We start from the raw sequence: 12,246 nt of genomic DNA on the forward strand, positions 1-12,246 counted from the left end.
AGACTATGCCCTTTCTTCTCCTTCTCACGTCTCTTCTATTCCTTTCCCCTCTTTCCCCTTCTCTTCTCTCTTCCCAGGTCAAGTCTCCAGACATCTTTGACTCCTGGGTGGTCAAGCTGCGCCACCACCGTCTCTACCGGCAGAACGAGATCGTCCGCTCCCCCCGAGACGCCACCATAAGGACGTTCCCTCCCCCTGCCACCACCGAGTCCCCCATCCCACACCCCCACCCCCACCCTCAGCCAGCCCCCACCCCCATTGCGGGACAACATGATGTAAAGGTGGGCCTCTCTTCCCTGGCGGTTACCTCGGCACAGTTGTTCTCTGCTGTGGTAAGCTGAACTCTTACGTCTGTCTGACTCAGGTTGGGTTTACATAGTGGTAGTGGCCCTCATAGAACGCTATTAACGTTTCAATATACAGCCACTCAACATTTTCATTTGTGACGGGTTCTAACAACCCGGTTCAGTTACCGAGCTAATTATAAGACTAATGGCTCTGAATCCCCCAGGGAGGGGAGAGTCTCTGGCAGACTCAGGTTATTAGGACTCATCAAACAAACCTGTATTCAGAGCAGCTGGGGCTGGGTCTCGGCCTGCGCGCTATGGGCTCTTACTGATCAGCAGTCTCACAGAACCTGAGTCAATAAAGATCTGTGGCTTTGAAGTGGTGATGATGCAGAAAATCTTTACTGTTCTAAATAAGAAATCTTTGATGATTTGGACATACTATATCTCCTGTCCTTTGCTTCACAGTTACTATACTCATTTCTCTTCGAAAGCAGGAAACATACGTTTCTCTCACATCTGGTGTGTTATTCAGAAGGTATACATACTGTATGTCTGAGGTGTGTTTACTAACCAACCCCATGTGTCTCTATCCCTGTCCTCCAGCAGCCCAAACCCACCACCCTTCCATCATGGCAGTCCCCCCCAGTCCCTAGTAGCAGCAGCCTGCCGGCCTCCTACAGTAACGGACAGAGCAAAGTGGCCGCATGGCTCCAGGAGTCAGAGGAGATGGACAAGTGTACAGAGGGTAAGTGCTCTCTTCCCACCATCACTGCTGTGAAACATCCATCTATTATATCGGGATGATAAGGATCAGCAATATTTCCCTGACCCTGCCAACATTGAAAGATTTACTGTATTATTCATATGATGGGATATTCTCCTCATGCCCATGTCTGATTTACAATAGCTCCTGATTGTAGCAACTAGGGTTGCAAAAGGAGGGTATATTACTGAATACGTTCAAAATGTAATTAACTAAATTCAGTTAATTCAGTTAACTACCAGAATTTTTGAATCTTTCAAGGATTTTATGTATGTCACGTCCTGACCCTAGTAAGATGTCATTTTCTATAGTAGAGTAGGTCAGGGCGTGACAGGGGGTGTTTTGTGTTTTTCTATGTTTTCTATTTCTATGTTTAGTTCTAGTTTTTCTATTTCTATGTTGGGGTTGTTTGGGGCTGATCTCCAATTGGAGGCAGCTGGTCCTCGTTGCCTCTGATTGGAGTTCATATTTAAGTAGGGGTTTTTCTTCCTGGGTTTTTGTGGGTAGTTGTTTTCCGTTTTGTTAGTTACCTGACGGAACTGTTGGCTGTCGTTTTGTTGTTTTTGGTTAAGTGTTTCATTAAAAGAAATTATGAGCACTACACGCTGCGCCTTGGTCCCCTTTATACGACCCGCGTTACAATGTAATCTATCACAATACATCTAGTGGACCATTTGGGGACTTCAGATTATCACAGGCGTCTAATTATCTCTGGCCCTCTCTCTGGCTTTACAAACATGTAAAATGTATGAAAGAATTACGATTTTCAACAAAAAAAAAGAGAATGTCAAAGCTGTAAAACATAAATATTAACCATCAACTTAATGAATACCATTTGGTGTTTAGTATAAGGGCATTAAATATCCTTATTTTTGTTTTACACTTTTATTTATTTTACTATGTCAATATGTATTTGTTGTCTATGTTGTGTAAAAAGTCAATAATTGGACGAGTTGCAGAAGTAATTGAAAATAATGCCATTGTTGATTAGATTATTTGGGCTATTTTCTCTTGAACCATATGGTCTATTGACTAGAAACTTGTGGACAATACTAATACTGTATATTATTTGAAAAAAATAAGTTATTCAAGTATAAATGACAAAAGTTATGATAGATTGCCAAAGACTTTCTGTTAATTACCAAAATGACTGAAGATTCCGGTAACATTAGTAAATTACCGGTACCTTTGCAACCCTAGTAGCAACTGCCTGTCATATTATTCCACTTTGTTACTTAAACTAATAAGGATATTTGTTTTTCCATAATTGTTCTCTCATTTGTTAAACACAGCAGTGATGGAAAAACAATGAGTCACATTCAGTTCATTGTGTCAGACGTGGTCTTCGAGTGTGTGACACATTGCCTTGTGTTGCTTCTTCCCAGAGCTCGCCCGCTGCCAGTCCAGCCTGATTGAGCTGAGCAAGTTACTGCAGAGCCTGGAGATCTTACAGAGGACCCAGTCAGCTCCTAATTTCACTGACATGCAGGTAACACACACACACACACACACACACACACACACACACACACACACACACACACACACACACACACACACACACACACACACACACACATACACACACACATAGCAAGAGTAGGGAGAGTTTACTCTTAGTACAGCAGTGTCTGAGTGTGGTGGGGGGTATGGGGGGCTGTTACTCTAATGGATGGAGGTGTGTATCTCTGGGCTTCATGGTCAGGCTGCGTGAGGCCCAATCCGTTTCCAACACAGCCTTCATCTCTGTCACTGTACACCAACACACTCTAATAGACTCACATAATTCATTGTTGCTGTTGTTGCTTTCCAATCAATGTGTAACAAATTGCATTTGATTAAGAGCATACATCAACGTTTGAATGTTTGCCATTTGCTTTGAATCGTTACATTTCATTAAGAGAAAGTATTTTTCTTTAAGATAACGGGGTTTTTTTACTCAATTTTGTGGAGACGATCCCATCATCAATTTCATAGCTAACAATGTGTGTGTCGGTTAACTGTCATTGCTGCTATGTTATCTGGCATCATTGCTGCTATGTTATCTGGCATCATTGCTGCTATGTTATCTGGCATCATTGCTGCTATGTTATCTGGCATCATTGCTGCTATGTTATCTGGCATCATTGCTTCTCTCTTAGTGATGATGCAACCTTTGCTTGTCTTATTAACTACCTCTCACACATTCTGATCCGTGTTTGTTATGTAGAGCAATTGTGTAGACATGTCAAAGAAAGACAAGCGCATGAACAGAAGATGGAGAACAAAAAGTGTCGGCAAAGATGCAAAATTGCAGCTTCAGGTACCTCTTATTTCTTAGATATCCAGTCTCTGTCTTTTTCTGTCTCACGCACACATAGCTCTTTGGAATTGTTTCTGGTTTAGTAGCCTCCATACAAAATGCCCCAGACATGTTCAAGGCAGTCTTTCTGTGTCCGAACGCCCTCATTGTGCAGCCGTCTGCAGGAGGAAGCACAGGCACATCATTATGTTGACGGGTTTTTTCTATGGGTACGTCCCAAATGCACTACTAACCGTAGGGCACCACTAATAGGGTGCCATTCGGGATGTATCCAGTTAGCCCCACTGCATTATCGCCTACCAACATGGGTCATGCAATTATAGGTCAGGACACAGAGAACATGTTAGGCTATCTGCTCAGAATTCAATGTCCTCATAATACAAAGCCTGAACCACATACCCTGTTTTGGTCTGTACAATTACTTTTTTCTTATATTGACTAAATTACCCTATTTACTTTTAACACTCTCTACTGCTTTGGGAAAAGGCTAGTCATGCTTTGAATTCATATAACGCTCCATTTTTTAAACTGTTTTAATGGCCGATTGCAACAACGGACAGTTTAAAAGCCTTTTCCTTCATGATACTGAGTTCTTATCACTACGGGTGTTCTGGTAGATTATGTAGCCCAGAACCAACCGTTTCCTCACCAGCAGCCCTCTGGGATACGTAGTGTTAATGAATGAGTGAGTCATCAGTCCAGGAGAAACAAGGGGAAAGGCTTTTTCCTTGTTTTATGGTTTATTTATAGCTGAGGAACATGAAAAGAACATTGGCTGGAACAAAGCCTCTGATTCAACTGTGCTTCACTGTGTCCAATGACTTGGCAGACTTGGTATGATTTATAGAGGGATGTAAACAAACATACAAGTGTGCAGATCGATCTATTATTTACTATCAGTCTGTATGCTCAAATATTTAGCTGAAGAGACAGCAGAAGGGTGTTATATAAGGAGCCAGAACTTGAGCTTAATCTGGACCCATTCAGTCCTCTAGACACATAACTTGGCCTACATTCGCACCACCTACAGTGCCTTCAGAAAGTATTCATACCCGTTGACTTATTCCACATTTTGTTGTGTTACAGTCTGAATTCAAAATGGATGAAATAAAAACAATTAGCACCCATCTGGCCTTGTGTTTTAGGTTATTGTCCTGCTGAAAGATGAATTTGTCTTACAGTATATGTTGGAAAGCAGACAACCAGGTTTTCCTCTGGGATTTTCCCTGTGCTTGTAGCTGTATTCCATTTATTTTTATCCTAAAAAACTCCCTAGTCCTTGTCAATGACAAGAATTACCCATAACTTGATGTAGCCACCACCATGGTTGAAAATATGAAGACTGGTACTCAGTGATGTGTTGTGTTGGATTTGCCCCAAACATAACGCTTTGTATTCAGGACAAAAATGTATTTGGCACATTTTTTGCAGTATTACTTTAGTGACTTGTTCCAAACAGGATGCATGTTTTGGAATATTTTTTATTCTGTACAGGCTTCTTTTCACTCATTTAGGTCATTTAGGTTAATATTGTGGAGTAACTACAGTGTTGTTGATCCATCCTCAGTTTTCTCCTATCACAACCATTAACCTCTGTAACTGTTTTTAATATCACCATTGGCCTCATGGTGAAATCCCTGAGCAGTTTCCTTCCTCTCTGGCAACTGAGTTAGGAAGGACGCCTGTATCTTTGTAGTGACAGGGTGTATTGACACACCATCCAACTTCACCATAATAACTTCACCATGCTCAAAAGGGATATTCAGCATCTGCTTTTTTTATCTGCCAATCGGTGCACGTCTTTGCCAGGCATTGAAAAACTTCCCTGGTCTTTGAGGGACCTTACAGATAATTGTATGTGTGGGGTACAGAGATGGGGTAGTTATTCTAAATCACGTTAACCGCTATTATTGAACACGGAATGAGGCCATGTAACTTATTATGTGACTTTGTTACTCCTGAACTTATTTAAGCTTGAATAACAAAGGGGTTGAATACTTATTGACTCAAGACATTTCAGCTTTTAATCTTTTATTAATACAAAAAATAATCTACAAACCACTTGGACATTATAGGGTATTGTGTATAGATCAGTGACACAATCTCAGTGTAATCCATTTTTTATTCAGACTGTAACACAACAAAATGTGTGAAAAGTAAAGGGGTCTGAATACTTTCTGAAGGCACTGTAAGTCTTCCAGGTGGTACTTACAGTGCCCCACTTCCCTCCTCCCTCTCAGGTCCCATCTCTCCCTGTGAGTGCCAGCATGTCTCCAGTCCGCCTCCACTCCTCAAACCCCAACCTGAGTGCTGAGCTGGTGGACATCCAGAACCCTGCCTCTCGCCTGGCTCCTGACAACATAGAGTGTGGCGGCGACTACATCAAATTACAGGAAGACTTCTGCCTCGTCGCTCAGAAAGGTACACACGAATACATATACCCGGCAGACAGACGCAGACACACGTACAGGCTGCTGCACTGAATAGAAAGGTCATGTTAGACCAGACTGTCTTTAAGTATGGGTCGCGACCCACTTTGGACCTGTTAATGGTGGGTCGCGACGTGTCAGAGTAAATTAATAATTATTTCATGAATGACTCATTGTTTTGGCCAAGTGCAACTGCGGTCTCTGCTTAGCAACTGTTGTCTGCACAGTTTGGCCACTGCGCGAGTGGGAGGGAGATGTGCTTCGTGGTTTACCGGATCTTTATTCTGCAGTTTTCGTGAAGATCCCTCCGCGGCCCACACACTGTGGCTCTGTAGTTCAGCAGCAGACGATGCGCTGTGAGCCACTGGCTCCTCGTTCATCCTACTGACTCAAGCTAGCCACAAGTTCTGACTGAACTCAATTGTCATGAAACGCGAATACAGCGATGAGTCTCTTTCTCTTGGTTTCATACAAACTTTGAGAAATAACTAGGCGCGCCCACAATGTGTTTTGTGCGGGGAAGTGCTTGTTAATGAGTGTCTCAAAACGAACAAATTAAAAACATCACGTCCTGACCAAACAGCATGACGGTAAACCCAGGGCCCTGTTGAAAAACAGGGCAGAATGCTTCGGGACAGTGGAAGAGTACGTCAGCTAGCAAGGCATTGTTGTCATTTTATTACAGGTGTTGATGATAAGCAGAAATAATATCTCATCGTAGCCGATGTGAGTTTCTCTTTCAAACAATCACCTTCTACACAGCTAGTAGCTAGCTAGTTAACGTTAGCCAAAGCAAGCAAGCTAGCTAGCTACTGATAGTGCAACCCGAAAAATGATCAGGTCTGCTGTACATATTACTGTATAAATTATTGTTGAAAACAAGTCAAGGTTGGAATTGATGCTGTTAAAATACAAGTAATCATTTTTATTCTGAACTGGAATAAACTGATTGAAGCAAGATGCTTTTTGCCACTAAAATAAAGTGAAAGTGATACTGAAGAGTTGTAACTAGAGGGTGTGTTTAAAGGGATTTCTGGTTCCTTTCTTTGCAGTCCACTCTCTGCTAAAGTCTGCGTTCAACACAGTGGCCATAGAGAAGGAGAAGATCAAAACTGTTTTATCAGACCAGGATCAATCATCAGGGCAGTCTGTCCAGCTCATCACCCTCAGGAAGTCTCTGTCACAGGTGAGACATGCAGGTGTTCTATAAGAAATGTACTACAGTACCCAAAATTCCCCTGCACTGGGAACTGCCATTATAAATGGTTAATATTGTTGTTTTTGTCAAAACTCACTGCATCACCTCAAATATTCAGTGCAGCACATAACATTTCTTAATGTAATGGATGGAGAGATGAGGGGTTTTGAAAGAATGGTATGGCTTTCATCGTTTGTTTTACTAGACACACTGCTTTGTTTTCTGTTTCTATGAGAATGGATCCATTTTTATGTTGTCACATAGTGAGACTAAGCTAATAACTCATCATGGAAAGCAGAGCAGCCATTGCTGATTCATTGCAATCTCCTTCTGAGAAGTGAAACGTGGAGATGAAAAAGAGGACAGCTTAGTTAAAAAACTGCTATCTTTTTTCAAAATAATTGGAAAGTTATATTAACTGTGCGTCTCAAGTCTATTAAGTTGACTCCTTAGGGTTGCCAATGATTTCATTGGAGCGCGCTTTGTGTTGACATGTCAAATTATTCTTGTGAAATGTGTCAACCGTTTATCTACTGTTTTGGTTCTTAATTGGGAGTTTTCATAATAGTGCAGGTTGAGGGTATCAGGCCCTGGCATGTAGTGTGTGTGTGTAGTCTGTGGGTGCCTGCAAGATAGAGTCATGGTATGGCTACAGAGAGGGTTGTCGGGATGTCAACTCAACATGCCCTTTACTGCAGCTAAGGGTAGTCAGGGTAGCTGATGTACCATACTTTCTTTAGGGACCTGTTAGGTAGGTTTGATTGGAGATATATTACAGTTTAGACCAATACAGACCATAACTACAGCAGTAAAATCTGTCAAACTATAGGCGACATTATAACTGTATCTCATTGTCACAAAATATGTCCATAGTGTGCCAGTACATACAGTATAAGCCTCCGATTTTTCTGTGTTAATGAATGTAGAGCTGCACGACATAGATCCAGTTTTAACGCTTATCTGTTTAGTTCTCCATTCCACTCTTTATTCTCTCATCTAGCTGACAGATTAGTGATTGATCATTATTTCTTTCAGGCCCTGTCCCAAAACGCCGAGCTTAAAACCCGACTGGGCCGCATCCACTCTGAGTCGGTCCTGTCTGAACAAACAGTCAGTGTGAACATCATTCCCAGTTCTGACGAGGTAGCTTCATCTTCAACTGGATAAACTTGTCTGAAGTTTTTCTATTCCCCAAAACCAATGTCCCTGACTTGCAGAAAACCTGCCATTGCAGTGCTGAATGTGCTGATAGCAGCCATCCGATAGCTGCCAGGTGAGGTCAGGGAGAATAGCGTGATCTTGTGTGCTGTTTTTCCCCCTCTGTGGTGATACACAGGCATTATAGAGCTGGCCATGTAGCCTTAGTTAACTGGAAAACATTGTGTAATCTCTGCTTACTGCATTTGCCAATTACACTATTGATTCCTGTCCTTAAAGAAGGATGGTGCTTCCAGTATATCTTGGCAGGTGAGCTTACTGATCATTAAGTTATGCTGACCCTGACGTCAAGGTAAATGGGAAAATGACTAATCAGAAAACATTGTGACCTCAGTCCTTTCAGAAATATAGGAAGACTAAAGACTCCCATTACACATTGCAGTTCTATGTAATTTCCCTCTCCCAATTAACTTCAAATAAGTTAATTGTGTTTCACTGTGTTTTCTTACAGGCTGGTGAGCAGATGGGAATCCCTTTGACACAACAGACGTCCAATGAGAGCAGGCTGTCCATGTCAGAGTCTGTGTCCGAGTTCTTCGACGCCCAGGAAGTGCTTCTGTCTGCCAGCTCGTCGGAGAACGAGGTGAGAGTGGGGCGTTGAGAGGGGGAAGGCAGCAGGACCAGGGGGAGGGTGAAAACATGTCAAAGAGCTGGGAGCTCAGATAAAGCATGGCCGATGGCCGAGTGGAGCTGTAGTTCGTCAGCGATTCATGAGAAGAGTGTGAGGGACAGAGATAACACAACGGAAAGTCAAACAAAGCCACACTGGAGGGGGGGGGCTCTCCAGTCTCCATTCTATTATCCTGCTGCTTAAATCCTTCAACTGGGTCCAGTCATGTCCTAAAGCACGGCAGCATTTCTCATGCCACCGTCCCCCGGGATTTCCCACCAACTCCAGGTTTTCAATGATAAGCCCTTCTTTATGGATTTGACATGGTTCATCCTCTAGACTGATGGTTTGTGTTCGTTCCTAAGCCACAAAGATGGCCATTCTCACTCACTGCCATGAATACCAAGCCCCAGTCAATATGGCCTCATAAAAGCCAGCAGGACTGGCTTGCTGCTCCCCAGGTATGCAAACCCAGTGCTGCTAGCGAGAGTCCCACTGAAGGATTCCTCACCAAGGATATCCCATCACTAGTCTAAGGCCAAATCCTCTGCCTCAGGTGCCAGGCCCTATTCAAACCAGCAGAGTGCTGTTGGCCAAAAAAGCTCTTCCAGCAGCCGACTGTACTGCAATAGAGGCCATTACCGCCAGCCACAATCTGCTATTCTCTGGCACCGTCAATGACTTCATTGTATGTTACTATATATAAAGTGCATGGAAATGCTGCAGTGTCTCATCTTTTGATTACTGCAGAGCGAGAGAGAGAAAGCCAGCGCTGACTGCAGTTTGCTAGCCACTGGCAAACTGTAGTGTGTGTGTCCGTGCCACTCTCTCTGTGTGTGTGTGTGTGTGTGTGTGTGTGTGTGTGTGTGTGTGTGTGTGTGTGTGTGTGTGTTATTGACTAGGCTCTCTGGGTGTGTGTACTGTACTGACTCAGTGGCTCTTTTGTCCCCCGCTCCCTCTAGGCCTCAGACGATGAGTCATACGTCAGCGATGTGAGCGATAACATTTCAGAGGACAATGCCAGCGTGACCGATAACGTCTCCAGACAAAGTAGGTCCCCTCTCTGCGGCGGCCTCTCCTTCCATTAGAGCAGGGGGGCTAATGTAATAGAGGTGGTGGTGAACCCCCTGCCCCCACCACCACCTCTCCCACTGCGATGGCCAGGTCATTTATCAGTGAGGCAGGGATTGACCTTGCAGGGCTCACAGTGTGCCAAGAGCGGCACTCAGGGTTTATGAAAGCTGTCAGGGGAAAGTGAAGCAGGGCCTCCCTCTCCTCTGCACAGGCACTCTATCTTCTATTCTAGCCATTCATCCTTTGACTATGTTTCAGTCAAGAACTACCTGTGGCTGTTATGAGATGCAAGGACTAGGATTTGACGAAGCCTGGTTCAGACAGTCGTGAGTTCTCGAGGATGCTCCATGACAGTATTGTACTTTCCTATTTTTTTTCCAGTGCTGAACGGAGACCTGGCTGGAAGTGCCTTCCGTAACGGGCGGCGCCCGTCCCTCCCTGCCCCCTCGCCGGACTGCAGCAACATCAACCTGTGGAACATCCTGAGGAACAACATAGGGAAGGACCTGTCCAAGGTGTCCATGCCCGTGGAACTCAACGAGCCCCTCAACACCCTGCAGCACATGTGTGAGGAGCTGGAGTACACTGAGCTATTGGACAGAGCTGCCGATACGGAGGACCCCTACGAACGCATGGTACGGCCCCAAACACCCACCCCTCTGAGTACCAACGCGTGGTACAACTGAAATGCTCACCCCTCTGAGAACCAATGCATGGTACGGCCCAAACGCTCACCTCTCTGAGTCCTATAACTGTATGGATGCACTTAGAAAAGCCACAAGTATAACTCTGCATTCTCTACCACCACAAGGTATGACCTAATCTTACATTACTGGAACTCTTAGTGATGATGTGACCCACTAAACCAGCTAACAGACCCCAGAAGACATACCGGAGAGGCTCATTAGATGATGGAAAACCTCTTCAGGTTAAGATGGAGTTTATCAGCACAAGCAACTATATACATTCACGGTCTCTACCATCACTGACCCATACTGGGTGAGTCGAGTCCATGGCTTGTGCGCTGGCGTGGCGTTGACAGTGCCATGCCCAAAGTAAACAGTCTGAACAACAGCCCTGGCCTCTTCCAGAGACCAGGCCCAGAGACATCACGCTCCGCTGCAGCTGTCGACCTTGTTCAATCTCACATCTGTCATTCTACTGTATTTGTTACCATAACAGGACGGTGTGTGAATACTAACGTTGCACTTGTAAGACAAGTATGACAATAATGATATTTTACCGGGAGGTTGTAAACCAGTATGTACCAGGGTTTTAAATGGCGTTTAGATCATTTTATCATGCAGTATTTTACGCACAAATGATTCATTCGTAACTTTTATCAAACAAAGAGAACTTGTGTTTCAGTGTAACGCCACTGGCAGTATTGATGGAAAGCGTTGTGTATGTTTTCCGTTGTTAGCGTTCATTGTGTTGCCGTTTCTCTGCTACAGGCCATTATGGCAGCGTTCGTCATCTCAGGATACTCCTCCACGTACTACAGAGCGGGAAGCAAGCCATTCAACCCTTTACTGGGAGAGACGTATGAATGTATCCGTGAGGACAAGGGCATGTGTTTTATCGCTGAGCAGGTAGGTACTCGGAACACATTCATTACAGTGTTGCGCGGGCCGGATGTATCAAGCGTCTCAGTAGTAGATCTGGGATCAGTTTTGCCTTTTACATAATGTGTTGGTAATACTGTCTAACGCGTCTTTTTTTCCATCTATCGCCTACTGTACGGCCTACTGTACGGCCTACTTATTGAGAAAAAATATTATAATATATATATAATATTGGGTTGTACCCCCTTTTGCCATCAGATCAGCCTCAATTCGTCATGGCATGGACTCTACAAGTTATCGAAAGCGTTCCACAGGGATGCTGGCCCATGTTGACTCCAATGCTTCCCAAAGTTGTGTCAAGTTGGCTGGATGTCCTTTAGGTGGTGGACCATTCTTGATACACACAGGAAACTGTTGAGTGTGAAAAACCCAGCAGCGTTGCAGTTCTTGACACAAACCAGTGCGCCTGGTACCTACTACCATACCCCTGTTCAAAGGCACTTAAATATTTTGTTGTCTTGCCCATTCACCCTCTGAATGGCACACATACACAATCCATGTCTCAATTATCTCAAGGCTTAAAAAACCTTCTTTAACCGGTCTCCTCCCTTTCATCTACACTGATTTAAGTGGATTCAACATGTGACATCAATAAGGGATCATTGCTTTCACTTCGATTCACCTGGTCAGTCTATGTCATGGAAAGAGCAGGTGTTCTTAATGTTTTGTACACTTGGTGTATATGTTTGTTTTACTCAACCCCCCACCCCCCCCCACCCCCACCCCCCCTGGATTTA

The 12,246-nt window shown here is 44.0% G+C and overlaps 1 protein-coding gene across 6 annotated transcripts in view; it reads left to right on the forward strand.

Moving 5' to 3' along the window:
* Nucleotides 1–12,246, forward strand: part of LOC115160791 (oxysterol-binding protein-related protein 6) — a 58,857-nt gene that overhangs the window by 40,504 nt on the left and 6,107 nt on the right. The window contains exons 6-16 of one of the 6 annotated variants that reach the window (XM_029711198.1): nucleotides 78–332; nucleotides 894–1,035; nucleotides 2,439–2,542; nucleotides 3,263–3,355; nucleotides 5,596–5,776; nucleotides 6,837–6,970; nucleotides 8,018–8,125; nucleotides 8,652–8,783; nucleotides 9,773–9,860; nucleotides 10,266–10,519; nucleotides 11,339–11,476. In XM_029711198.1, the coding sequence (XP_029567058.1) occupies nucleotides 78–332; nucleotides 894–1,035; nucleotides 2,439–2,542; nucleotides 3,263–3,355; nucleotides 5,596–5,776; nucleotides 6,837–6,970; nucleotides 8,018–8,125; nucleotides 8,652–8,783; nucleotides 9,773–9,860; nucleotides 10,266–10,519; nucleotides 11,339–11,476 (1,629 nt within the window). The remainder of the gene's footprint in view (nucleotides 1–77; nucleotides 333–893; nucleotides 1,036–2,438; nucleotides 2,543–3,262; nucleotides 3,356–5,595; nucleotides 5,777–6,836; nucleotides 6,971–8,017; nucleotides 8,126–8,651; nucleotides 8,784–9,772; nucleotides 9,861–10,265; nucleotides 10,520–11,338; nucleotides 11,477–12,246) is intronic. The other 5 variants (XM_029711199.1, XM_029711201.1, XM_029711202.1 and 2 more) reach the window with 5 other exon arrangements.

Source organism: Salmo trutta, chromosome 24, assembly GCF_901001165.1.
Source record: "Salmo trutta chromosome 24, fSalTru1.1, whole genome shotgun sequence".
Lineage (NCBI taxonomy): Eukaryota > Metazoa > Chordata > Actinopteri > Salmoniformes > Salmonidae > Salmo > Salmo trutta.